This window comes from Oncorhynchus mykiss, chromosome 12, assembly GCF_013265735.2.
Source record: "Oncorhynchus mykiss isolate Arlee chromosome 12, USDA_OmykA_1.1, whole genome shotgun sequence".
In the NCBI taxonomy this organism is placed as follows: domain Eukaryota; kingdom Metazoa; phylum Chordata; class Actinopteri; order Salmoniformes; family Salmonidae; genus Oncorhynchus; species Oncorhynchus mykiss.
The window spans coordinates 21,972,581-21,999,235 of NC_048576.1; the positions used below are offsets into that span (position 1 = coordinate 21,972,581).

At 45.3% G+C, this 26,655-nt stretch overlaps 1 protein-coding gene across 2 annotated transcripts in view; it reads right to left on the reverse strand.

Annotated features, from left to right (window-relative positions):
- Window positions 1-4,765: 4,765 nt before the first annotated feature.
- The window catches only part of LOC110537205 (leucine-rich repeat-containing protein 75B-like), a 44,622-nt gene continuing 22,732 nt past the window's right edge, over window positions 4,766-26,655 (reverse strand). For both annotated transcript variants that reach the window (XM_021623062.2, XM_021623061.2), the window contains one exon: window positions 4,766-6,099. In XM_021623062.2, coding sequence (XP_021478737.2) covers window positions 5,481-6,099 — 619 coding nt within the window. In that variant the 3' untranslated portion in view covers window positions 4,766-5,480. The remainder of the gene's footprint in view (window positions 6,100-26,655) is intronic.

Consider the following 26,655-nt stretch of genomic DNA (forward strand, 5'->3'; position numbering starts at 1 on the left):
TACAGTCATATTTGTCTAAGATCATAACATGGTGTCAGAAGTGCTTTAACCTCGTCAAATATAAGACAGGAGAGATTATTTCACAGTAAATGTAAATGTTCCTTGAGATTTGTTGGAGTTTAGAGTGGCGAAAAGTATCTAACAGCTACAGTAATTGCTTTCTCGTCTCTTCATTGACCAGAGCCGCCTAAGTGGAGCCGTTGCTATGGATACTCACAGAATTAGAGCCATCATGAGCAGAGCGCATGTAGAGCGAGCTGAGGACAGGGAGTGAGCGACAGACAGTGAGGAGCAGCTAAGTGATTTACTAACGGAGGAAGTTATTTCTGATTTCGGGCAGGGCCGGGCCTTAAATTTGGCAGAAGAAATTGGGCATGGGTAGGGTAGGAATGTCACAGGCATGGGTAGAGCTCGGGCTTGGGCATAAAATTCATGCCCGTGCAGAGCTCTATTTTGAAGCTGTGGATGGAGACCCTGGGGAACAACCCCATCATCTGTCTCTCTTGTTCCTGTCAGCATTGTTAAACTGGAGCCATGGGAAAACTGAGATTGAGTAAAGAGGTGAAACTAACATTACACTCTCACATACACAGACATAAATACACATAAATACATACACTTGCAGGCACTCAAATGTATATATTATGCATACATCCCATAAATAAATGTGTTTGTTTCTAACTTAGTTTTACTGGTAATAATTCCCTTTCACAGTGTCATAGCTAATGAAATACTGTGGAACCGTTAGTGTTTGGAAGACTGGAAAAACAGATTGAAATCAACAGACATTTCCTGTATTGTTAATAGTGAACCAGTTCTGTCATTTTGGAGGTCAGGCCTGTGAGGAGTTAAACTGTAGCGATGGTTTCTGGCCTTGGTCCATATGAGCTGCCATGGGACCAATACCACTACCAGGCGGAGTATGGATTCTGGGAAAAATCATGAGTAATAGCACTTGAACGTTTTGAATACATGAGAATAATAACAAAAACATATATATTTCCCCAGTCACAATGATGACATTGCAACATGACTGAACATAACACAAACACACAGGAATAATGTGAGACAAAACAATGTTTTATTTATACCACCAGACATGGATAAGGTGCTAAATACATTGAGATTACCCCTTGACATTACAAGCTAGTACCCTTTGCATATCCACAGTTAAAACTGAGTGTAATTGCATCGTATTGAAGGGCTTCTTAGACTGTCGGTCTTGAATTCCATGAACATCCAGTCCCAGTAAGAACATCCAGTCCCAGTAAGAACATCCAGTCCCAGTAAGAACATCCAGTCCCAGTAACAGGTAAATGAGGGAGTACGGGTACAATCAGTGTGAGGTTTACCAGTCAGAAGCTGATACACACTGTCCTGCACAGCCTATTCTGTTCATTAACCTCTGACCTCTAATGGCAACATTTTAAAATAAGATTTACCCTGTTTTAGCCAGAAGCTCAGACTTTTCTGTTTCCATCTACATGGGCCTGCACCTCTGTCTCACTGGGCCGTGGCTCTGGCGTCTGCCGGCTTTTCAGCTGGAATTTACATAATTTTTACATTCAATTTTTACCCTTATTTTACCACGTAAGTTGACTGAGAACACATTCTAATTTACAGAAACAACCTTGGAAATAGGTACAGGGGAGAGGAAGGGGGAGAAATGAGCCTATACATAGCCATGGTTAGCTGTGAACTTTAACACCTTCTCACAATGCACCTGTTTTGATAACGCAGATGTTGTTGATTCTGCTCTTCGCAAGTCCTCACTGTCAGCCCTAGCTACGGAAACACTATTTCCCTAGTATAACATAAGGGTCTATACACTAGTGTAACACTGGTGTTACAGTCAAAAAGCAGCATCTGTACACATCCCAGGGCTGAGGAATGGGATTAAAAAACACTGGTCTGTGGAAGCTTGACTAACCACGATCAATGCAAGTGGTGTCCTCTCAGAATCATTATAAAGGCTCACATAGGACATTTTAAAACGGACATTAGGCTGAATTTTGTGAAAAACGAAAACATCTTAGTGTTTTACGTCAGCAGACCCACATTGGTCATGGGAAAGTGATAATCTACTGTACCCTGCAGCAGAGCTTTTGTCATAAGACCATATAGCATGAACCTGTGAATGAGCTCTTTGCCTTGGAGATGCTGTTAGAAGGAATGCTAAGCGTGGTTTATGTTACACTAGTCTGCCTGGATCAACGCCAGCTACACATTGGCCCAGGATCCCCTCTTACCTGACAGCTCCAACATGACTTCTACAGGCCTAATAAGAGCATAAGATGGATGGCCTGACACAACGGTACTTCCCCTATGACCAGGGAAGTGACTACCAAGCAGAGCAGTCACAGTCAAGTACCATGGTGATATTACTCTCACACTGGCAGCTCCATACAGGGCTGGGCCTCACATCCATTTCACTCACCCAAAACACAAACCCTGGCAGAAAATCCAGCTGATGTATTGGAAAGCTATCAAACTATAGAGGGGGATATTCTTGATGAAAATAATGTGAGTAGCTCCCATGGCCTTGTCTTGGGGGAAATTACATCAGTTAATACGGTTAAAAAACAAACAACAAAAATGACCAAATAATTGTAACATGTATTTATTTTGTTGCAGTTAGCAAGAAGTCATATTAACAGTATTCTATCATTTTCAGAGAAAACCATGGTTGTTACTGTAGAGTAAACTGAGGTGGGAAACAAATAGACACGGTATGCTGGAAGTCATATTGTAATGACTATGGTGGTTTGGATGAAGATTGAATATCCACTAGAATGGATCAATGAGAGATTTGTGACTGGATAACAGTCATTGACTTGTTCTTGCATTTAAAGTGCAAACAATAGGCTTCTAGAGGACACCAGGTATGTCCAGAGCACTTACAAACGCACACAGCCACACACCTGGGCACACAGAAACACATACACAACCACATGAGTGCACAAACAAGTACACACACAAAAACATATTTCATCATCATTTCTTTAAAACGTCCTCTGCAGACTATTGTTGAGCTGCAGTAAACATCATGTCACCTTAAAAAAACAATTCAAAATAATGCTCAAGTTGAACACTAAACAAAATATCTAAAAAGACACCTGTGACACGCTCCATTTGACCATCTCATTTACAATTCAGTTTCATATTATGTGCCAACAGCAGTACCGATGATCATTTATTATCTCCTTCTTCATCTCAATATTTTTGCCTTTCATTTGAAAGACAGGGGTACATTTGATTTCTTTATGGTACGATTCACAATTAGAATCTTTCATATAACCCATGGTGAAAGATGCAGTCGAGAGATAATTCTGTTATGCTAGGATATTTTTTTACCCTCTCCCCACCATCTGTCTGCCTTGTCACCTCTTACACAACCTGACAGAGACAGCAGTCAGTTCATCAGCTGCCCACACACACTCCCTCCCAGACAGACAGACAGCCTGGGTGTCCACTCCCCAGCTCACTCCTTCCCAGACAGACAGACAGCCTGGGTGTCCACTCCCCAGCTCACTCCTTCCCAGACAGACAGACAGCCTGGGTGTCCACTCCCCAGCTCACTCCTTCCCAGACAGACAGACAGCCTGGGTGTCCACTCCCCAGCTCACTCCCTCCCAGACAGACAGACAGCCTGGGTGTCCACTCCGCAGCTCCCTCCCTCCGACAGACAGACAGACAGACAGACAGACAGACAGACAGACAGACAGACAGACAGACAGACAGACAGACAGACAGACAGACAGACAGACAGACAGACAGACAGACAGACAGACAGACAGACAGACAGACAGACAGACAGACAGACAGACAGACAGACAGACAGACAGACAGACAGACAGACAGACAGACAGACAGACAGACAGACAGACAGACAGACAGACAGACAGACAGACAGACAGACAGACAGACAGACAGACAGACAGACAGACAGACAGACCAGACAGACAGACAGACAGACAGACAGACAGACAGACAGACAGACAGACAGACAGACAGACAGACAGACAGACAGACAGACAGACAGACAGACAGACAGACAGACAGACAGACAGACAGACAGACAGACAGACAGACAGACAGACAGACAGACAGACAGACAGACAGACAGACAGACAGACAGACAGACAGACAGACAGACAGACAGACAGACAGACAGACAGACAGACAGACAGACAGACAGACAGACAGACAGACAGACAGACAGACAGACAGACAGACAGACAGACAGACAGACAGACAGACAGACAGACAGACAGACAGACAGACAGACAGACAGACAGACAGACAGACAGACAGACAGACAGACAGACACAGACAGACAGACAGACAGACAGACACAGACAGACAGACAGACAGACAGACAGACAGACAGCCTGGGTGTCCACTCCCCAGCTCCCTCCCTCCCTCCCTCCCAGACAGACAGACAGACAGACAGACAGCCTGGGTGTCCACTCCCCAGCTCACTCCCAGACAGACAGACAGACAGACAAGACAGACAGACTGGGTGTCCACTCCCCAGCTCCCTCCCTCCCTCCCTCCTTCCCTCCTTCCCTCCCAGACAGACAGACAGACAGACAGACTGGGTGTCCACTCCCCAGCTCCCTCCCTCCCTCCCTCCCTCCCTCCCTCCCTCCCTCCCTCCTTCCCTCCCAGACAGACAGACAGACAGACAGACAGCCTGGGTGTCCACTCCCCAGCTCACTCCCAGACAGACAGACAGACAGACAGACTGGGTGTCCACTCCCCAGCTCCCTCCCTCCCTCCCAGACAGACAGACAGACAGACTGGGTGTCCTCTCCCCAGCTCAGGGCAAGGGCAGCCTGACCCAGAACCTGCCAGTTGAGGCTCACTCAGAGGTTCACAGCCTAGTCGGGTCTGCTCTACTTGGAAGATAAAAACTATTTTGGGATAAATGTGAATCTGGTGGATGTATAATTAAAATCTGTTTTGAAATCAGCGTTTAGTAAATGTTGTGTGTGCAATAAAACACAGCAGCATATTTATAGAAACAAACCCTCCCACTGTGTCATCCAGTCTGCATGTGCTACATGGAAGTACCTCATTAGAAAAAAGCACTTGACATTAGAAAGCCAAAACAGTCAGGTGAAATCTAATCTGTTTTATTCCTGTAGTGTATGATTGCTTTGCTCATAAAGAATGACATACGCAGGAGGACACAGTAAAAATATCACTGCAGTGCCTAGAAAACCTATGTCTTTACCAACACAAGAACAGTCTGTTTTTTCTCAAATGTACGTTTTCTGACAAAACTGGCTTGAACTCTCTCTGCAATCGGAACATGTAAAGAGACAACACGAAACAGTGAGTGGTTTATGAATTTGGTGACCCCAAGCTTCTCCTGCGATGATGACACATGCTGAAACGGGAGGCAGGGTTCAGGCCAAGGTGAGGGGACAGTAGGGTACAAAGGGTTGTCAAATTACAACGCTGGCTCTGACTCATCACCTCTCACAGTAGTTCAGAGCCACAATCGTGGATACACACTTCTCCCCAAGCTTCTCCCCACCTCCCCATGCCTCTAGCTCCAGTTTATCCTCCTCCTCTTCCCCCTCTTCCTCCTCCTCCTCCTCCTCACCCTCCTCCTCATTCTGGCTGGGTTCTTCAATAGAGGTCTCCAGGGTATAACTACTATAGACCTGCACCTCGCTATACTCGTAGATGGTGGGCAGGCTGCTCCGGAGGCCGAAGCGTCTGCGCAGGGCCACTAGGAGGGGCTGTGGCACAGTGAAGATGTCCACGTTGTTGCCCAAGTCCACCCATGCCAGGCTGGCGAACTGCAGGGGGTTCTTCACCACCTCCGTCAGGTCCTTCAGCACGCCCACCGTCAGACGGTTGCCGTTGATGGCCAGGGTGGTGAGCTTGGGCATGGAGCCCAGGTAGGGCAGCAGTAGACGCAGGCTCTCGTCCTGCAGCTCAGTGAAGCTGAGGTCCACGGCCGACACAGAGTTGCCGTTACTCTGGAGGTAGTAGGCCACCCTGTGGATGTCTCGGCCAGACAGAGGGATGCCAGACAGGTTGGCCACGTCGTTGGTCAGTTTCTTCTTCAGTGTGGTTTTAAGACTGTGAATGGAAAGACCAGAGACAGTTAAAAACTACACAGAGAATAGAATTGAAAAGCCCATCTTCTTTGCAAGTTTTGTTTTGGTTCTCTAGACTCTAGAGCACAGAATAGTCATTTAGTGTAGGTGATAACCAAGCTGGGACCAAGCATCCTATATTGGAAGTTAGGTATCCTCTAGCGCCCTCAAACTCAACTCTGGATCACGAAGCCAGCTCCACTGCGTTTTTACATTGTTGCCCTCTAATCAGGGACTGATTTAGACCTGGGACACCAGGTGGGTGCAATTAATTATCAGGTAGAACAGAAAACCAGCAGGCGCCGGACCTCATAGGTTAAGAGTTGAATACCCCTGCAGCTAGTGTGTGAAGACAAATGATTTTAACTTAAAGGAATAATCGACTCAAAACCAGAAATTAATTTGATTTACATTGTTAAATAACGCAAATAATAATAAATTAGGAAGCAACGTGAAAATGTATGTGCAAATCTGCAGAGCTCAAGTTGACTACAAAATCCACAACGCAATGCTCTCTCTAGAAAGGCTGGCTGGCTAGGTAGCTAGCTAGAAAACATGGCTACCACAGGAGGTTAGTGGCACCTTAATTGGGGAGGACAGTCTGTAATATAAATGATAATGACATGTGGGCATGGAGAGATTTACATATACAGCATTCATGGGAGGATGTACCAGACTACACACACATTGGCCTGAGCTCCCTCTCCTCTTAATCACAGTCCTGTTTGCCTGGGGGTTTGAACGCCCTCTCCTCGCACCTTCTGCTCCTAGGCTGTGTGAGAGCAGGAGCCTCATAGTATAAATGGTTTTCCTCTGGTCCTCACATCTGTCGGCCTTTCGGCTCCGGAGCAGCCAAGGAAAGGCCTGCAGCAGCGGCTAACTGGAGCTCAGAGTTGTGAGTTTATTGATTCATCGAGGTGGCAATAAATCAACTCCCTCTCTCTATTTCCTACTCTCGATTCCCTTCCTTCCCTCGCTCACCATCCATCCTACTCTCCCTTCCTCTGCATTCAGCCTGTGCTGCTCTCTTGTTATTTTGCTCTGCATGTCGTAAGGTCTGTTTTTATCTTGCTATCCTCTTCTCTCTAATAAAACATAAGGATTAGAATGGCAAGCTGATTTCCCCATAGGAATATAAGGTGTACTCAGCCACTCCTTTATATTGTAATAAACCTCATTGGCATTGACTTGTCGCTCCTTCACCCTCCCCTCTGAACACCAGGGATCTCCATCTGTCTCTCCTTAGCTCTCCTCGGCAGAGTGGCTCTGGGGCTTTTGTTTTGTGCAATATCTGTAAGATGTAGGCTACACCTCCTGAGCCAACAGAGCCATGCATCAACTTTTGTTTTGTGTTGCTCTGTTTCTTGGCAGATAGAGGGCTCAGAGGATGTGAGTATTTCCCAGTTCCTGCTGGAGCTGGCTGCTTTCTCACCTCACTGTGTGGGCGGAGAGAGAGAGAGAGAGAGAGAGAGAGAGAGAGTACATAGAAGAGAAAAAGCAAGCGTGAGAGAGCGAAAGAGGGAGAGAGATAAAGAAAGAAAAAGAAAGAAAGAAGGAGCCTGTTCCAGTTAGACAGAGACGGGGCGTGTGGGTGGCGTAGGGGGAGATTCTCTGTAATATTGTTCTAATGAGGCTGAGCAGCAAAAACGGTCTTGGACCGCCCTCCAAATCCACTGCCTCCCAGAAAGAGGGGCAGAATGCCACCCACAGGCCTACGGGTCTGGTTGGTTCAGAGTCACGGATACAACCAACCTTTCTCACACCACAGCCTCTGCCTGTTACCATCAAAAAATAAAACAACAGAAACAACTAAAAGTGTTCTGTCTTGTTCTAATTTAATGTGCCTGCTTTGCTTATAGCCAGCAGTATCATTCTACTTGGACTGGCAGTTTCTACAACACAAACAAAACAAAGAACTGGCAGTTTCTACAACACACAAACAAAAAAAGAACAGGCAGTTTCTACAACACAAATAAAACAAATACTTTCCAAGGCAGCCAGATTCTCTGCATAATAATCAAGATTCATCTCAAGAACACTGAGATTCTCCTGTATTAGGTCTCATTTAACAGTAAACGAGAGGGAAATCCATCTGCGACTCCATCAGAAGGGAATTGATACAGCAGCACAGGAACCAAATGAGAATGGACTCCCTCGAGTAAAGCTAATGGCTGGGTTAATGTAGGGTTAGCTGCTCAGGCTGATTGCTTTTCATAGCTAGAATTTACTCATATCAAATAATTTTATTGGTCACATACTCATGGTTAGCAGATGTTAATGTGAGTGTAGCGAAATGCTTGTGCTTCTACTTCCAACAGTGCAGTAATATCTAACAAGTAATCGAACAATTCCACAACAACTACCTAATACACATAAATCTAAATGGATGGAATAAGAATATGTACATATAAATATATGGATGATAGATGACCGAGCGGCATTGGCAAGATGCAATAGATGGTATAAAATACCATATTTACATACAGTGGGGCAAAAAATTATTTAGTCAGCCACCAATTGAATGAATTTATTTGAAAATTATGGTGGAAAATAAGTATTTGGTCAATAACAAAAGTTTATCTCAATACTTTGTTATATACCCTTTGTTGGCAATGACAGAGGTCAAACATTTTCTGTAAGTCTTCACAAGGTTTTCATACACTGTTGCTGGTATTTTGGCCCATTCCTCCATGCAGATCTCCTCTAGAGCAAAGATGTTTTGGGGCTGTTGCTGGGCAACACAGACTTTCAACTCCTTCCAAAGATTTTCTATGGGGTTGAGATCTGGAACTGGCTAGGCCACTCCAGGACCTTGAAATGCTTCTTACGAAGCCACTCCTTCGTTGCCCGGGCGGTGTGTTTGGGATCATTGTCATGCTGAAAGACCCAGCCACGTTTCATCTTCAATGCCCTTGCTGATGGAAGGAGGTTTTCACTCAAAATCTCACGATGCATGGCCCCATTCATTCTTTCCTTTACACGGATCAGTCGTCCTGGTCCCTTTGCAGAAAAACAGCCCCAAAGCATGATGTTTCCACCCCCATGCTTCACAGTAGGTATGGTGTTCTTTGGATGCAACTCAGCATTCTTTGTCCTCCAAACACGACGAGTTGAGTTTTATCCAAAAAGTTATATTTTGGTTTCATCTGACCATATGACATTCTCCCAATCTTCTTCTGGATCATCCAAATGCTCTCTAGCAAACTTCAGACAGGCCTGGACATGTACTGGCTTGAGCAGGGGGACACGTCTGGCACTGCAGGATTTGAGTCCCTGGCGGCATAGTGTGTTACTGATGGTAGGCTTTGTTACTTTGGTCCCAGCTCTCTGCAGGTCATTCACTAGGTCCCTCCGTGTGGTTCTGGGATTTTTGCTCAACGTTCTTGTGATAATTTTGATCCCACGGGGTGAGATCTTGCGTGGAGCCCCAGATCGAGGGAGATTATCAGTGGTCTTGTATGTCTTCCATGTCCTAATAATTGCTCCCACAGTTGATTTCTTCAAACCAAGCTGCTTACCTATTGCAGATTCGGTCTTCCCAGCCTGGTGCAGGTCTACAATTTTGTTTCTGGTGTCCTTTGACAGCTCTTTGGTCTTGGCCATAGTGGAGTTTGGAGTGTGACTGTTTGAGGTTGTGGACAGGTGTCTTTTATACTGATAACAAGTTCAAACAGGTGCCATTAATACGGGTAACGAGTGGAGGACAGAGGAGCCTCTTAAAGAAGAAGTTTTAGGTCTGTGAGAGCCAGAAATCATGCTTGTTGGTAGGTGACCAAATACTTATTTTCCACCATAATTTGCAAATAAATTCATTAAAAATCCTACAATGTGATTTTCAGATTTTTTTTTCTCATTTTGTATGTCATAGTTGAAGTGTACCTATGATGGCTGACTAAATACTTTTTTGCCCCACTGTATGTGATGAGTAATATAAAATATGTAAACACTATTAAAGTGGCATTCCTTAAAGTGATCGATTTATTAAAGTGGCCAATGACTCAAGTCTGTATGTAGGCAGCAGCCTCTCTGTGTTAGTGATGGCTGTTTAACAGTCTGATAGCCTTGAGGTAGAAGCTGTTTTTCAATCTCTCGGTCCCAGCTTTGATGCACCTGTACTGACCTTGCCTTCTGGATGGTAGTGGGGTGAACAGGCAGTGGCTCAGACGGTTGTTGTCCTTGATGATATTTTTGGCCTTCCTGTGACATCGGGTGCTGTAGGTGTCCTGGAGGGCAGGCAGTATGCCCCCGTTGATGTGTGCAGATCGCACCACCCTCTGGAGAGCCTCGCGGTTGAGGGCGGTGCAGTTGCCGTACCAGGCGGTGATACAGCCCGACAGAATGCTCTCAATTGTGCATCTGTAAAAGTTTGTGAGGTTTTTAGGTGACAAGCCAAACTTCTTCACCACACTTTCTGTGTGGGTGGACCAGTACAGTTTGTCCGTGATGTGTACGCCAAGGACCTTAAAACTTTCCACTTTCTCCACTGCTGTCCCGTCGATGTGGATAGGGGGCTGCTCCCTCTGCTGTTTCCTGAAGTCCACAGTCAACTCCTTTGTTTTGTTGATGTTGAGTGAGAGGTTGTTTTCCTGACACCACACTTCCAAGTGCCCTTACCTCCTCCCTGTAGGCTCGTCATTGTGTCATCTGCAACCTTGATGATTGAGTTGGAGGTGTGCATGGCCACGCAGTCATGGGTGAACAGGGAGTACAGGAGGGGGCTGAGCACGTACCCTTGTGGGGCCCCAGTGTTTTCCCATGGGAAATAGTCTGCTTTGTAGCCCTTTCATACAGTCGAATGACCAAAGGGCCCTCTAGTGGTCTCATGGGTACTGTACGTCAGAACTAAAGACAGAACTAAATATTTCAGTTTCTAAAGCTCTGAACAAACAATCCATTAAGTGAAATAGGGAGAGGCTAGCACCTATGATTTAGTATAAGTTTAAAACATTTCTGGTTTGAGATCAGTGGAGGCTGCTGAGGAAAAGACAGCTCATAATAATGGATGGAATGGAGTTAAATGGAGTGAATGGAATGGTATCAAACATATGAAAACCATATGATACCATTCCATTTACTCCATTCCAGCCATTATTATGAGCTGTTCTCCCGACAGCAGCCTCCACTGGTTGAGATCATACAGGCTATGTTATGGTAACATCCATTTCAAAGCCTGACACAAATCCAGAGATTTCCAGGGAGAGGCAGCATCCGTCTCTACAGTCACGACAGCACAGATAAAACATGTCAACTCATGTTTCAGCCAGAGGAGCTCTGTTTATGCAACCTCACAGAGGATTAAGAATATAAGGCGTCCCCTATTCCCTATTTCAGCACACATCAGCATTAATGTGAATTTGTAATCAGGATGTTGGTTAACATGTTCATTTGTGTAAGCGTTTCTTTTAAACTCTATTAAAGGGACATTTCAAAAATGTTCAACTTCATATTCATCATCTCCAGCACCACCCCAACAGGAATATACTGTTGTTCTATGTTTTATAGTCAAAAATATAGAGGAGGATAAGTGTTTCCGATGACATCATCAACCAATAAGTAGGCAATGCCTATTCATTATTGGTTAAAATCACAATGCACACAGATTATGTCATCGTAAACACTTATCTTCCTTTATCTTTTTTTCTTCAAAACAGAAATGTTCCATTTTCACATACAGTATGTTGCTGTTGGGGTGGTGCTTGAGATTAAGAATATGAAGTTGATTTTTTTTTTCTCCCTTCAAGGTTGAGTCTAGTAATTCTAGGTTAGTCTAGTGAAGACCTTAGCTGTCCCATTGATGTATTTCTTTCCCTTCAATCCTTCTCTTCCTCTCCTTCAATCTCCACCACTCTACTTGTAACGGTCATCTGATGAAGAAGGATCGGACCAAAGCGCAGCTTGGTAATGTTCATGATTTTTATTAACACTGAACACTAGAACAAAATAACAAAGTGGAAGGTGCCTAGGAGCCTTACTCTGGGCGCACACCGAACAGAAAGAGACAAAGAACCTCACGTCCCTAGCCAAGGTGTGCTACCAGTACTTCCCCTTAAGACCCCGCACTGTCCTCGCCACACCAGGATGACCCGAAGGGGGTAATGTGTGAGCCCACCAAATAAATTGAGCACGAACACCAAGCGGCACGTACTTGCGACCCGTAGGACATTGTGTAGGCGCAGGTTCCACCCGTAACGCCCGTTCAATGTCTGTGTCCACCTCCCATACCACCAGTGCCACCAGCCTAGAGGTTGGTAGGATGGGAGTAGGATCGATGGGCCGATCCTCTGTGTCATAGAGACGGGAGAGCGATTCGGCCTTCATGTTCAGGGAACCTGGTCTATACGAGACGGTGAACCTAAATCGGGTGAAGAACATGGTGCCACCAGCCTAGAGGCTGGAAGGATGGGAGTAGAATCGATGGGCCGATCCTCTGTGTCATAGAGACGGGACAGCGCATCGGCCTTCATGTTCAGGGAACCTGGTCTATACGAGATGGTGAACCTAAATCGGGTGAAGAACATGGCCCACCTTGCCTGACGCGGATTCAGTCTCCTAGCTGCCCGGATACACTCCAGATTCCGGTGGTCAGTCCAGATGAGAAAAGGGTGCTTAGCCCCCTCAAGCCAGTGTCTAGACACCTTCAGGGCCTTTACCACAGCTAACAACTCCCGGTCCCCCACATCATAGTTACGCTTCGTCGGGCCGAGCTTCTTCGAAAAGAAAGCGCAGGGGTGGAGTTTTGGTGGCGTACCCGAGCGCTGTGATAGCATGGCACCCACCCCAGCCCCGGACGCGTCCACCTCCACAATGAACGCTAAAGAGGGGTCCGGGTGCACCAACACGGGCGCATCAGTGAACAGCGCCTTCAACCTATTGAAGGCTCTGTCAGACTCTGCCGACCTCCATAAACGCACCGGCTACCTGGCCAAAGGTGTCCTTTTACGCACAGCCTTAACGCAGTCACACTCCATCACCAACCCCGAGGTGGAAATGTGATAACCCAGGAAGGAGAAGGCTCATTTGGAGAACACACACTTCTCAGCCTTGACGTATAGGTCATACTCTAGCAGTCTACCAAGCACCTTGCGCACCAGAGACACATGCGTGTTGCGGAATAGATCAGGATATCATCGATATATACAACCACGACCGTGCAGTGTCCCTGAGAATCTCGTCTACAAAGGATTGAAAGACGGCTGGAGCATTCTTTAACCCATACGGCATGACGAGGTACTCATAATGGCCCGATGTGGTACTAAACGCGGTTTTCCACTCGTCTCCCTCCCGAATACGCCCCAGATTATACGCGCTCCTGAGGTCCAGTTTCGTGAAAAACCACACTCCGTAAAATGATTCCACCGCTGTAGCGATGAGAGGTAGCAGGTAACTAAACCCCACTGTGATGGAATTGAGACCTCTATAATCAATGCACGGACGCAGACCTCCCTCCTTTTTCTTCACAAAAAAGAAACTCGAGGAGACGGGTGAAATGGAGGGCCGAATGTACCCCTGTCCCAGAGATTCCGTGACATACAGTGGGGCAAAAAAGTATTTAGTCAGCCACCAATTGTGCAAGTTCTCCCACTTAAAAAGATGAGAGAGGACTGAAATTTTCATCATAGGTACACTTCAACTATGACAGACAAAATGAGAAAAACATTCCAGAAAATCACATTGTAGGATTTTTAATGAATTCATTAGCAAATTATGGTGGAAAATAAGTATTTGGTCACCTACAAACAAGCACGATTTCTGGCTCTCACAGACCTGTAACTTCTTCTTTAAGAGGCTCCTCTGTCCTCCACTCATTACCTGTATTAATGGCACCTGTTTGATCTTGTTATCAGTATAAAATACACCTGTCCACAACCTCAAACAGTCACACTCCAAACTCCACTATGGCCAAGACCAAAGAGCTGTGAAAGGACACTAGAAACAAAATTGTAGACCTGCACCAGGCTGGGAAGACTGAATCTGCAATAGGTAAGCAGCTTGGTTTGAAGAAATCAACTGTGGGAGCAATTATTAGGACATGGAAGACATACAAGACCACTGATAATCTCCCTCGATCTGGGGCTCCACGCAAGATCTTACCCCGTGGGGTCAAAATGATCACAAGAACGGTGAGCAAAAATCCCAGAACCACATGGGGGGACCTAGTGAATGACTTGCAGAGAGCTGGGACAAAAGTAACAAAGCCTACCATCAGTAACACACTACGCCGCCAGGGACTCAAATCCTGCAGTGCCAGACGTGTCCCCCTGCTTAAGCCAGTACATGCCCAGGCCCGTCTGAAGTTTGCTAGAGAGCATTTGGATGATCCAGAAGAAGATTGGGAGAATGTCATATGGTCAGATGAAACCAAAATATAACTCGTCGTGTTTGGAGGACAAAGAATGCTGAGTTGCATCCAAAGAACACCATACCTACTGTGAAGCATGGGGGTGGAAACATCATGCTTTGGGGCTGTTTTTCTGCAAAGGGACCAGGACGACTGATCCGTGTAAAGGAAAGAATGAATGGGGCCATGTATCGTGAGATTTTGAGTGAAAACCTCCTTCCATCAGCAAGGGCATTGAAGATGAAACGTGGCTGGGTCTTTCAGCATGACAATGATCCCAAACACACCGCCGGGGCAACGAAGGAGTGGCTTCGTAAGAAGCATTTCAAGGTCCTGGAGTGGCCTAGCCAGTTCCAGATCTCAACCCCATAGAAAATCTTTGGAGGGAGTTGAAAGTCTGTGTTGCCCAGCAACAGCCCCAAAACATCACTGCTCTAGAGGAGATCTGCATGGAGGAATGGGCCAAAATACCAGCAACAGTGTGTGAAAACCTTGTGAAGACTTACAGAAAATGTTTGACCTCTGTCATTGCCAACAAAGGGTATATAGCAAAGTATTGAGATAAACTTTTGTTATTGACCAAATACTTATTTTCCACCATAATTTGCAAATAAATTCATAAAAAATCCTACAATGTGATTTTCTGGATTTTTTCTTTTCTCATTTTGTCTTTCATCTTTGAAGTGTACCTTTGATGAAAATTACAGGACTCTCTCATCTTTTTAAGTGGGAGAACTTGCACAATTGGTGGCTGACTAAATACTTTTTTGCCCCACTGTATGTCCACATAGCCAACGTCTCCTCCTGTGACAATGGGTACACGTGACTCCTGGGAAGCGCAGCGTTTACCTGGAGGTTTATCACACAATCCCCCTGTCGATGAGGTGGTAATTTAGTCACCCTCGATAGCCAAATCGGCATACTCAGAGGGAATGCACACAGTGGAAACCTGGTCTGGACTCTCCACCGACATGGCACTGATGGAAACGTCCATACACCTACCTGAACACTCCTCTGACCACCCCTGGAGAACCCCGTCTCCACAAAATCCTGGGATTGTGACTGGCCAGCCAGGGAATCCCCAGCACCACTGGAAACGCAGCTGAATCGATAAGAAAGAGACTAATCCGCTCCCTATGATCCCCCTGCGTTACCATGTCCAGTGGAACCGTGGCCTCCCTGACCAGCCCTGACCCAAGCCATGAGATCGAAGGAATTGTCTGTAGAGCTCCGAAACAGGATTGTGTCGACGCACAGATCTAGGGAAGAGTTCCCAAAAAATGTCTGCAGCATTGAAAGCCCCCAAGAACACAGTGGCCACAGAAACAAGATTCTCTGGTCTGATGAAACCAAGATTGAGCTCTTTATCCTAAATGCCAAGTGTCACGTCTGGAGGAAACGTGGCAACATCACTGCGTGTTCGCATTGTGGCAGCATCAGACCCTAGACCCAGTTAAATTTGCTTACCGCCCCAATAGATCCACAGACGATGCAATCACCATCACTCTGCACACTGCCCTATCCCATCTGGGCAAGAGCAATACCTATGTAAGAATGCTGTTTATTGACTAAAGCTCAGCATTCAACACCATAGTACCCTCCAAGCTCAACATTAAGCTTGAGGCCCTGGGTCTGAACCCCATCCTGACGGGTCACCACCAGGTGGTGAAGAAAGGAAACATCCCCTCCAGTCTCCTGATCTTCAACAAGGGTGCATGCTCAGCTCCCACCTATACTCCCTGTTCACCCATGACTGCGTGGCCAACTCAATTATCACGTTTGCAGACGACACAACAGTAGTAAGCTTGATTACCAACGATGACGAGACAGCCTACAGGGAGGAGGTGAGGGCTCGGAGTGTGGTGCCTGGAAAACTACCTCTCACTCAACGTCAACAAAAAAAAAGGAGATGATTGTGGACTTCAGGAAACAGCAGAGGGTGCACACTATCATCTACATCGACAGGACTTCAGTGGAGAAGGTGGAAACTTCAAGTTCCTTGGCGTACACATCACTGACAAACTGAAATGGACCACCCACACAGACAGTGTGGTGAAGAAGGTGCAACAGAGCCTCTTCAACCTCAAGAGGCTAAAGAAATTGTCACCTTAAACCCCCACAAATGCACAATTGAAAGCATCCTGTCGGGCTGTATTTTTCTTTATTTAACTAGGCAAATCAGTTATGAACAAATTCTTATTTTCAATGACGGCCTAGGAACAGTGGGTTAAACTGCCTTGTTCAGGGGCAGAACGACAGATTTTTACCTTGTCAGCTCAGGGATTCAATCTTGCAACCTTTCGGCTACTAGTCCAACGCTCTAACCACTAGGCTGCCTACCACCCCGTATCACTGCATGGTACGGCAACTGCACCCTCCGCAATCGCAAGGCTCTCCAGAGGGTGGTGCGATCTGCCCCAACGCATTACCGAGGGCACACTTCCTGCCCTCCAGGACACCTACAGCACCCGATGTCACAAGAAGGCCAAAAAGATAATCAAGGACATCAACCACCCAAGCTACTGCCTGTTCACCCCACTTCTATCCAGAAGGCGAGGTCAGTACAGGTGCATCAAAGCTGGGTCCGAGAGACTGAAAAACAGCTTCCATCTCAAGGCCATCAGACTGTTAACCAGCTATCCCTAACACACAGAGGCTGTTGCCTACATACAGACTTGAAATCATTGGCCACTTTAGTAAATGGATCACTAGTCACTTTAATAATGCCACTTTATTAATGTTTACATATCTTGCATATGTATATACTATATTTTATATCATCTATTGCATCTTGCCAATTCTGCTCTGTCATTGCTCATTCATATATGTATGTATTCTTATTCCATTCCTTTACTTAGATTTGAGTGTATTAGGTAGTTGTTGTGGAATTGTTAGATTACTTGTTCCGACAGTGCAGCAATATCTAACGAGTAGCACAAGCATTTCGCTACACTCACAATAACACCTGCTAACCATGTGTATGTGACCAATAACATTTGATTTGAGATTATTACAGACACCTGTGATAATCTAAAGTACTCAAAAGGGCCACTAGATGCATTGTGATAGATGATATAAAATCCTTGAAAGATAACAAAATAATTGTAGTTTACTGGTACACTTTAACATTTTCCACTAATATACCCTCCATTTGCAACCCTTAGTAAAGTACACAAAAAGCCTATACTACTTGTATACTTATTATATATATGAGGAGGCAATTATACTCAATCAAATGGTTAGAGGATAGACAATATGAGGCAATGTTCACATAAGGTACTTACAATTTGAGATTTCCTTAAATCAGCTCCACTCTTTAATGTCATGTTCGTATTCTGAGTAAGCATTTCACTCTGCTCTAAAAGTTCTGTGCCAAAGGGAACTCTTCATTTCGATATCTATCTTCCTCCCACGTGTTTACTCATTTTGGCTCCTTTCCCTCACCTTGAGCATCTCTCTCAGGTTATTAAAGGGTCAGGAGAGATTAGTCAGAGCTGTCGTGACCATTCTGTAAAACGACATCAGGGGATGCCTGCCGAGTCTCTCTGGAAATAGGCCAAACACATTCAAACAGCAGACACTGGGGCAACAGGCATTGGAGTGATGTAAGTAAAGGAATGAAGGAGAAGTGCTTCAGTATCATTAACCACTTTGGTGTAGAGTCAAAGTCTTTTGGAGTCACTTAACTATGGTAGTGATACAACAGGTAGTGGTAGTGATATCATGACAGAACACTGTTGTGCTCTTGAGCAGGATAGCTAATTAACCTGAACTGCCGGAGTTAACCAATGCAAAGTTGTATACAATACTGCATGCTTATTGAAAAATAATGTATGTTTTATTGTCACATTCAACAGATGGGTGCAGCAAAATGTGTTGTTCTATAGGGTCAGCCATACTAGTACGGTGCCCCTGGAGAAAATTAGGGTTAAGTGCCTTGCTCAAGGACACATCAACAGATTTTTCACCTTGTAGGTTCGGTTATACCAACCGGCGCCTCTTTGGTTACTGGCCCAACGCTCTAACCGCTAGGCTGCCTACCACCCTCATAACCTTGGAGGTATCTGTTTCACACATTTGGATCAGTGTGAAATTGCCAGTCAGTCAAACAGGGCCTGACACGTGCTGAGTTGACTGAAAGCCTACCTGCTCCATCTGCCTTGGATAAACTTTTTACCATGTCACAACCTGTGTGTGTGAGTGTGTGTGTGTGTGTGTGTGTGTGTGTCCATGTCCGTAACTGTGTGTGTACTGAACGTGTGCCAGTGATAAACAACCTGTCAAATGCATGATTAGTACTATACGTAACCTAATCGTCTGACCCTGTAGCCACATAGAATTAGGAATTAGAAATAAGAATTAGAATACTAGAATGGCCATGAACCTTCTTATGATGAGATAAAGGTGAGGGATTTGGTCAACCATGGTTTGGAAACTGCGGTATAACACTGCTAGCCTGCATCTAGTCTGGGTCAGATATCAGTGCCCCAGGTGGACAGCTCCACGTGTAGCAGAAAGATGGGGGTCAGAGTGGGTATTATATTCAATCAAATCCAATTTTATTTGTCATATGCTTGGAACCCTGACCTGTTCACTGGATGTGCTACCTTGTCCTGGACCTGCTGTTTTGGACTCTCTCTCTACCACACCTGCTCTCCCTAACTCTAAATGATCGGCTATGAAAAGCCAACTGACATTTACTCCTGAGGTGCTGACCTGTTGCACCCTCTACAACCACTGTGATTATTATTATCTGACGCTGCTGGTTATCTATGATCATTTGAACATCTTGGCCATGTTCTGTTATGATCTCCACTCGGCACAGCCTGAAGAGGACTTGCCACCCCTCAGAGCCTGGTTCCTCTCTAGGTTTCTTCCTAGGTTCTGGCCTGTCTAGGGAGTTTTTCCTTGCCACCGTGCTTCTACATCTGCATTGCTTGCTGTTTGGGGTTTTAGGCTGGGTTTTGTACAGCACTTTGTGACATTAGCCGATGTAAAAAAAAAAAAAAAGGGCTTTATAAATAAATTTGATTGATGCTTCGCAAACAGGCATAGACTAACTGCGAAATGCTTACTTACGGGCCCTTCCCAACTATGCACACCCACAGCTGACAGCTAACAGCCCAACAGCCATAAAGCACGCATAGCCAGTATCTTACTCTTTCACCATTCACCTCAAGTTGATAATGCTTTCTATTGGGCTGCTTGGACAACCATTGACCCTCGCCCGCTGAGTGTAGTACCATATAAAGTGATTAAAGGTATATAGTTATAACTTTGTGACCAATTGAGTTGGTCAGTAAAGAGAATTTAACTCCCATCCATTGACATAATTTCTAACTTTCAAACCCTCATCAGATACAGATGTACAGTGGGGCAAAAAAGTATTTAGTCAGCCACCAATTGTGCAAGTTCTCCCACTTAAAAAGATGAGAGAGGCCTGTCATTTTCATCATAGGTATACTTCAATACTTATTTTCCACCATAATTTGCAAATAAATTCATTAAAAATCGTACAATGTGATTTTCTGGATTTTTTTTCTCATTTTGTCTGTCATAGTTGAAGTGTACCTATGATGAAAATTACAGGCCTCTCTCATCTTTTTAAGTGGGAGAACTTGCACAATTGGTGGCTGACTAAATACTTTTTCGCCCCACTGTAGGATCTTCATTTGAGCCCGTTTGCTACAGTAGGAAAATAATCTTGCAGCAACAGGAAATGTGGATTATAATTAATGGACATTTTTGTAGGGGTTGATACATATTTCGTTAGGGCAAATCAAGTCTAAAATGTCAGTGTAAAGTACTGTACAAACTTGAAGCCTTTTTAAAACTCATACACTATACGTTTATATTTCCTACAGTGCAGGAAAATGATCAGCGATCAAAATAAGTGCTGTGCAATGCATGAGTGGATTTAATTATACCTGGGGAATGTTGTCTTATGCTATGTGCTGAATATGGCCCTTGATTGGCTACAGTCAGTGCTTCTTCTTGTTTTTGTTGAGCTAGATAACATGCTATTGTAGACACAAATTAAATGAAGATTTTGATCTATCTCTCCTGGGACATGATTCCGAACAATACAGGACAAAATGGCTCTGCACCTTTCACACTGTTATAGGACTGAGCTGACAAGTAACAAAGCAAGGTCTGGGTTTCATTTATGCATGAGCTCTGAAATTAATACAGTGACTTTCTGTCACTGGAAAGCATGCTATTGTACAAGTAATACTCCTTTTTTTCCTATAAATGAGAGAACATGCCTATAGCTGTAACCTTTACTCTAAGACTAGGCAGGGGGAATTAATGAAACACAGGGCTTCTAATGGGTAGCCCTGCAGTCCCCCCCACACTCTCTCTCACTCTTTCTTTCCCTCCCTACCTCGCTCTCTCCCTCCCCCTTTCTCCTTCTCTCAATTTTAGGGCTTTATTGGCATGGGAAACCTGTTTACATATGTCTCTCTCTCTCGTTTACCCTAGAGCCCCAGCTAAGACCGCTGAACAGCTCTGTGCTCTCTCTGAGGCAACTGTTGAACAAAATCGACACAAAGAAAATCATCTGGGAGAAGCAAGAGAACAAAATCAATGTGAGAAATTATTTTAACGATGGGACCAACTTGAGATATAGGGAGCATGAGAGAAACAGAGAGAACACCAGAGAGGTTAGATGGGGAAGAATACTCTATAGCATAAATACAACAATTGAGGAAAAGCATCACTTTATGTGAAGTATACCCATTATCAAACAACAAATGATCAAATACCCATTATCAGTTAAACCATTATGAATTGTGCCCTAAATGCTACTAGTATTCACAGCACAATCTCTTACGCACTTTTTCAGTAAGCCGTGAAATTTACTTGAATAGGAATGGTGTTGACAGTGTTCCAGTGCAGTATGGCTGAGGCTGCCTGGCTGGGTAGTTAGGGTAAAGGCTGTGAGAAGATGGATGATTTACAGAGAGGAGCATGCTGTCAGAGTAGAGCCTGCAAATGAACACAGTGGGAGACCCTTGGTAGTTAGTGTTGAGGCTATGAGTAGAGAGGCTGCTATTTAAAACAATGTTTAACCTTTATTTAACTAGGCAAGTCAGTTAAGAACAAATTCTTATTTTACAATGACGGCCTAGCCCAGCCAAACCCTCCCCTAACCCGGACAATGCTGGGCCAATTGTGCACCGCCTTATGGGACTCCCGATCACGTCCGGTTGTGATATAGCCCGGGATCGAACCAGGCTCTGTAGTGATGCCTCTAGCACCTAGATGCAGTGCCTTAAACTGCTGCGCCACTCAGGAGCCTGAATAGTTAGGGTGGAGGCTGTCAAGGGTAGGCAGAGGTCAGTAATCCAGATCAGAGTCAAAAGGTACAGAACGGCAGGCAGTCTCAGGGTCAGGGTAGGCAGAGGTTAATAATCCCGGGCAGTGACAAGGTACAGAACGGAAGGCAGGCTCAGGGCAGGCAGAATGGTCAAAACTAGAAAAAAGGAACAATAGAAAGACCGACACAAGGGGTAAACCGCTGGTAGGCTTGACAGACAAAACAAACTGGCAACAGACAGAGAACACAGGTATAAATACACTGGGGATCATGGGGAAGATGGGCGACACCTGGAGGGGGGTGGAGACACACACAAAGATAGGTGAAACAGATCAGGGTGTGACAGTACAAGTCAAAAGTTTGGACACCTACTCATTATAGGGTTTTTCTTAATTTGGACTATTTTCTACATTGTAGAACTTTTAAACTCGGACAAAACAGAGATGATTGTTCTAGGTCCCAAGAAACAAAGAGATCTTCTGTTGAATCTGACAATTAATCTTAATGGTTGTACAGTCGTCTCAAATAAAACTGTGAAGGACCTCGCGTTACTCTGGACCCTGATCTCTCTTTTGAAGAACATATCAAGACCATTTCAAGGACAGCTTTTTTTCCATCTACGTAACATTGCAAAAATCTGAAACTTTCTGTCCAAAAATGATGCAGAAAAATGAATCCATGCTTTTGTCACTTCTAGGTTAGACTACTGCAATGCTCTACTTTCCGGCTACCCGGATAAAGCACTAAATTAACTTCAGTTAGTGCTAAATACGGCTGCTAGAATCCTGACTAGAACCAAAAAATGTGATCATATTACTCCAGTGCTAGCCTCCCTACACTGGCTTCCTGTCAAAGCAAGGGCTGATTTCAAGGTTTTACTGCTAACCTACAAAGCATTACATGGGCTTGCTCCTACCTATCTCTCCGATTTGGTCCTGCCGTACATACCTACAAGTACGCTACGGTCACAAGACGCAGGCCTCCTAATTGTCCCTAGAATTTCTAAACAAACAGCTGGAGGCAGGGCTTTCTCCTATAGAGCTCCATTTTTATGGAACGGTCTGCCTTCCCATGTCAGAGACGCAAACTCGGTCTCAACCTTTAAGTCTTTACTGAAGACTCATCTCTTCAGTGGGTCATATGATTGAGTGTAGTCTGGCCCAGGAGTGGGAAGGTGAACGGAAAGGCTCTGGAGCAACGAACCGCCCTTGCTGTCTCTGCCTGGCCGGTTCCCCTCTTTCCACTGGGATTCTCTGCCTCTAACCCTATTACAGGGGCTGAGTCACTGGCTTACTGGGGCTCTCTCATACCGTCCCTGGGAGGGGTGCGTCACCTGAGTGGGTTGAGTCACTGATGTGATCATCCTGTCTGGGTTGGCGCCCCCCCCTTGGGTTGTGCCGTGGCGGAGATCTTTGTGGGCTATACTCAGCCTTGTTTCAGGATGGTAAGTTGGTGGTTGAAGATATCCCTCTAGTGGTGTGTGGGCTGTGCTTTGGCAAAGTGGGTGGGGTTTTATCCTTCCTGTTTGGCCCTGTCCGGGGGTGTCCTCGGATGGGGCCACAGTGTCCCCTGACCCCTCCTGACTCAGCCTCCAGTATTTATGCTGCAGTAGTTTATGTGTCGGGGGGCTAGGGTCAGTTTGTTATATCTGGAGTACTTCTCCTGTCCTATTCGGTGTCCTGTGTGAATTTAAGTGTGCTCTCTCTAATTCTCTCTTTCTTTCTCTCTCTCGGAGGACCTGAGCCCTAGGACCATGCCTCAGGACTACCTGACATGATGACTACTTGCTGTCCCCAGTCCACCTGGCCGTGCTGCTGCTCCAGTTTCAACTGTTCTGCCTTATTATTATTGGACCATGCTGGTCATTTATGAACATTTGAACATCTTGGCCATGTTCTGTTATAATCTCCACCCGGCACAGCCAGAAGAGGACTGGCCACCCCACATAGCCTGGTTCCTCTCTAGGTTTCTTCCTAGGTTTTGGCCTTTCTAGGGAGTTTTTCCTAGCCACCGTGCATTTCCTAGCCACCTGCATTGCTTGCTGTTTGGGGTTTTAGGCTGGGTTTCTGTACAGCACTTTGAGATATCAGCTGATGTACGAAGGGCTATATAAATCCATTTGATTTGAAGACATCAAAACTATGAAATAACAAATATGGAATCATGCAGTAAGCAAAAAAGTGTTAAACAAAATATATTATATATTTTAGATTCTTCAAAATAGCCACACTTTGCCTTTGACAGCTTTGCACACTCTTGGCATTCTCTCAACCAGCCTCATGAGGTAGTCACCTGGAATGCATTTCAATTAACAGGTGTGCCTTAAGTTAATTTGTGGAATATCTTTCCTTAATGCGTTTGAGCCAATCAACTGTGTGGTGACAGGGTCAATCCAAGATGGCATAGCAGTCAGACATCTTTGTCCTCGTCTAGTCGTGTCCCATGTATAAATCGTTTGATCTATTTTTCTTCGCATATCTTTTTTTAAAAACATTTTTCTAAACCTCAACTTCAAAATAGTCTCCTGCAACACACCTCACCCAATGTGGTGTAGATCAGATTTTTTTCTAAAGTATTTTTCTTTACTTCTGAACTGAAATCCCCCAACAGAAGCTAGCCCGCTAACTAGCTACTAGCAAGTAGTCAGCTAACCCCTGCTAGCGGTCATCAGCTAACCTATAGCTCAGAAAACTCTTGCCAGTTTGCACAACGCGATTCAAACCAGAGCATACAAGACCTATTTTCTCTCCATATCCCCGGATTCCTATCGCAAGCTCTGAACCTTTTCACCTGGATCATCGCAGCTAGCTAGCTGCAAGCCAGGAGTAGCCACTCGGATAACGTCTCTGTCCCAAAGCAAGCACCAGTTAGCCTGGAGCTAGCCCATGCTAGGCCCATCTCCCGGCTAGCTGAAGAGGTCCATCAGCCACTTCGGGGCTACAATACCTATTTTGTCAATTGGCCCGGACCCCTTTTACTGCCGGTACGGAGCTCCTTCACAACTGGACTACCGACGTAATCTGCCCAAGGGGGTTATTCAACTGGCTCCTACGTCATGACGTACACTGAATGCCCATCTGCTAGCCTGCTAGCCGCGGCCCGCTAGCTGTCTAGAGCATATCAGACTGTTAGCTGAATAGGTCCATCGGACAATTTTTTGCGCCACTATACCTATTTTGCCAATTGGCTTGGACCCCCTTTACTACACGAAGCCCTGCTTATCCATCACAACTGGACTACCGACGTAATCTGCCCGAGGGTTGTTTTTTTCCAACAGGCCCCTTCGTCGCGACGTCCCCTGAATGCCCATTTGCTAGCCTGCTAGCCGGGACCCGCTAGCTGTCTAGAGCATATTGGACTGTTTAGCTGAAGAGATCCATCGGCCAATTTCTCGGGCCACTATACCTATTTTGCCAATTAGACTGGACCCCTTTGATATACGGAACCTTACTAATCCACATGAGGAGGCTATCACAGACTTCTTCCGTCGCGACGTCCCTCTAAGGCCCTTCTGCTAGCTTGCTAGCCCCGGCCTGCTAGCTGTCTGAATCGCCGTGTCTCCAGCCAGCCTAACTACTCACTGGACCCCTATGATCACTCGGCTACGCATGCCTCTCCCTAATGTCAATATGCCTTTTCCACTGCTGTTCTGGTTAGTGATTATTGTCTTATTTCACTGTAGAGCCTCTAGCCCTGCGCAATATGCCTTAGCCAACCCTTTAGTTCCACCTCCACACGTGATGACATCAGCTGGTTTAAAGGTTTCTAGAGACAATCTCTCATCAATCAATGCCTAGGTTTACATCCAATGTATTCACATCCCACCATACCTTTGTCTGTACATTATGCCTTGAATCTATTCTATCACGTCCAGAAACCTGCTCCTTTTACTAACGTACTAGACGGCCAGTTCTTATAGCCTTTAGCCGTACCCTTATCCTACTCCTCCTCTGTTCTTCTGAGAGGTTATAGAGAGTAGAGGTTATTCCAGGCCATGCAGTGCCTAGCTCCACTCCTATTCCCCAGGTGCTCTCATTTTTCCCGCCCCACCTTTATTTAACCAGGTAGGCTAGTTGAGAACAAGTTCTCATTTACAACTGCGACCTGGCCAAGATAAAACATAGCATTGTGAACAGACAACACAGAATTACACATGGAGTAAACAATTAACAAGTCAATAACACAGTATAAAAAAAAGAGTCTATATACATTGTGTGCAAAAGGCATGAGAAGGTAGGTGAATAATTACAATTTTGCAGATTAACACTGGAGTGATAAATGATCAGATGGTCATGTACAGGTAGAGATACTGGTGTGCAAAAGAGCAGAAAAGTAAATAAATATAAACAGTATGGGGATGAGGTAGATAAAATTGGGTGGGCTATTTACAGATAGACTATGTACAGCTGCAGCGATCGGTTAGCTGCTCAGATAGCAGATGTTTGAAGTTGGTGAGGGAGATAAGTCTCCAACTTCAGCGATTTTTGCAATTCGTTCCAGTCACAGGCAGCAGAGAACTGGAACGAAAGGCAGCCAAATGAGGTGTTGGCTTTAGGGATGATCAGTGAGATACACCTTCTGGAGCGCGTGCTACGGGTGGGTGTTGCCATCGTGACCAGTGAACTGAGATAAGGCGGAGCTTTACCTAGCATGGACTTGTAGATGACCTGGAGCCAGTGGGTCTGGCAACGAATATGTAGCGAGGGCCAGCCGACTAGAGCATACAGGTCGCAGTGGTGGGTGGTATAACAAAACGGATGGCACTGTGATAAACTGCATCCAGTTTGCTGAGTAGAGTATTGGAAGCTATTTTGTAGATGACATCGCCGAAGTCGAGGATCGGTAGGATAGTCAGTTTTACTAGGGTAAGTTTGGCGGTG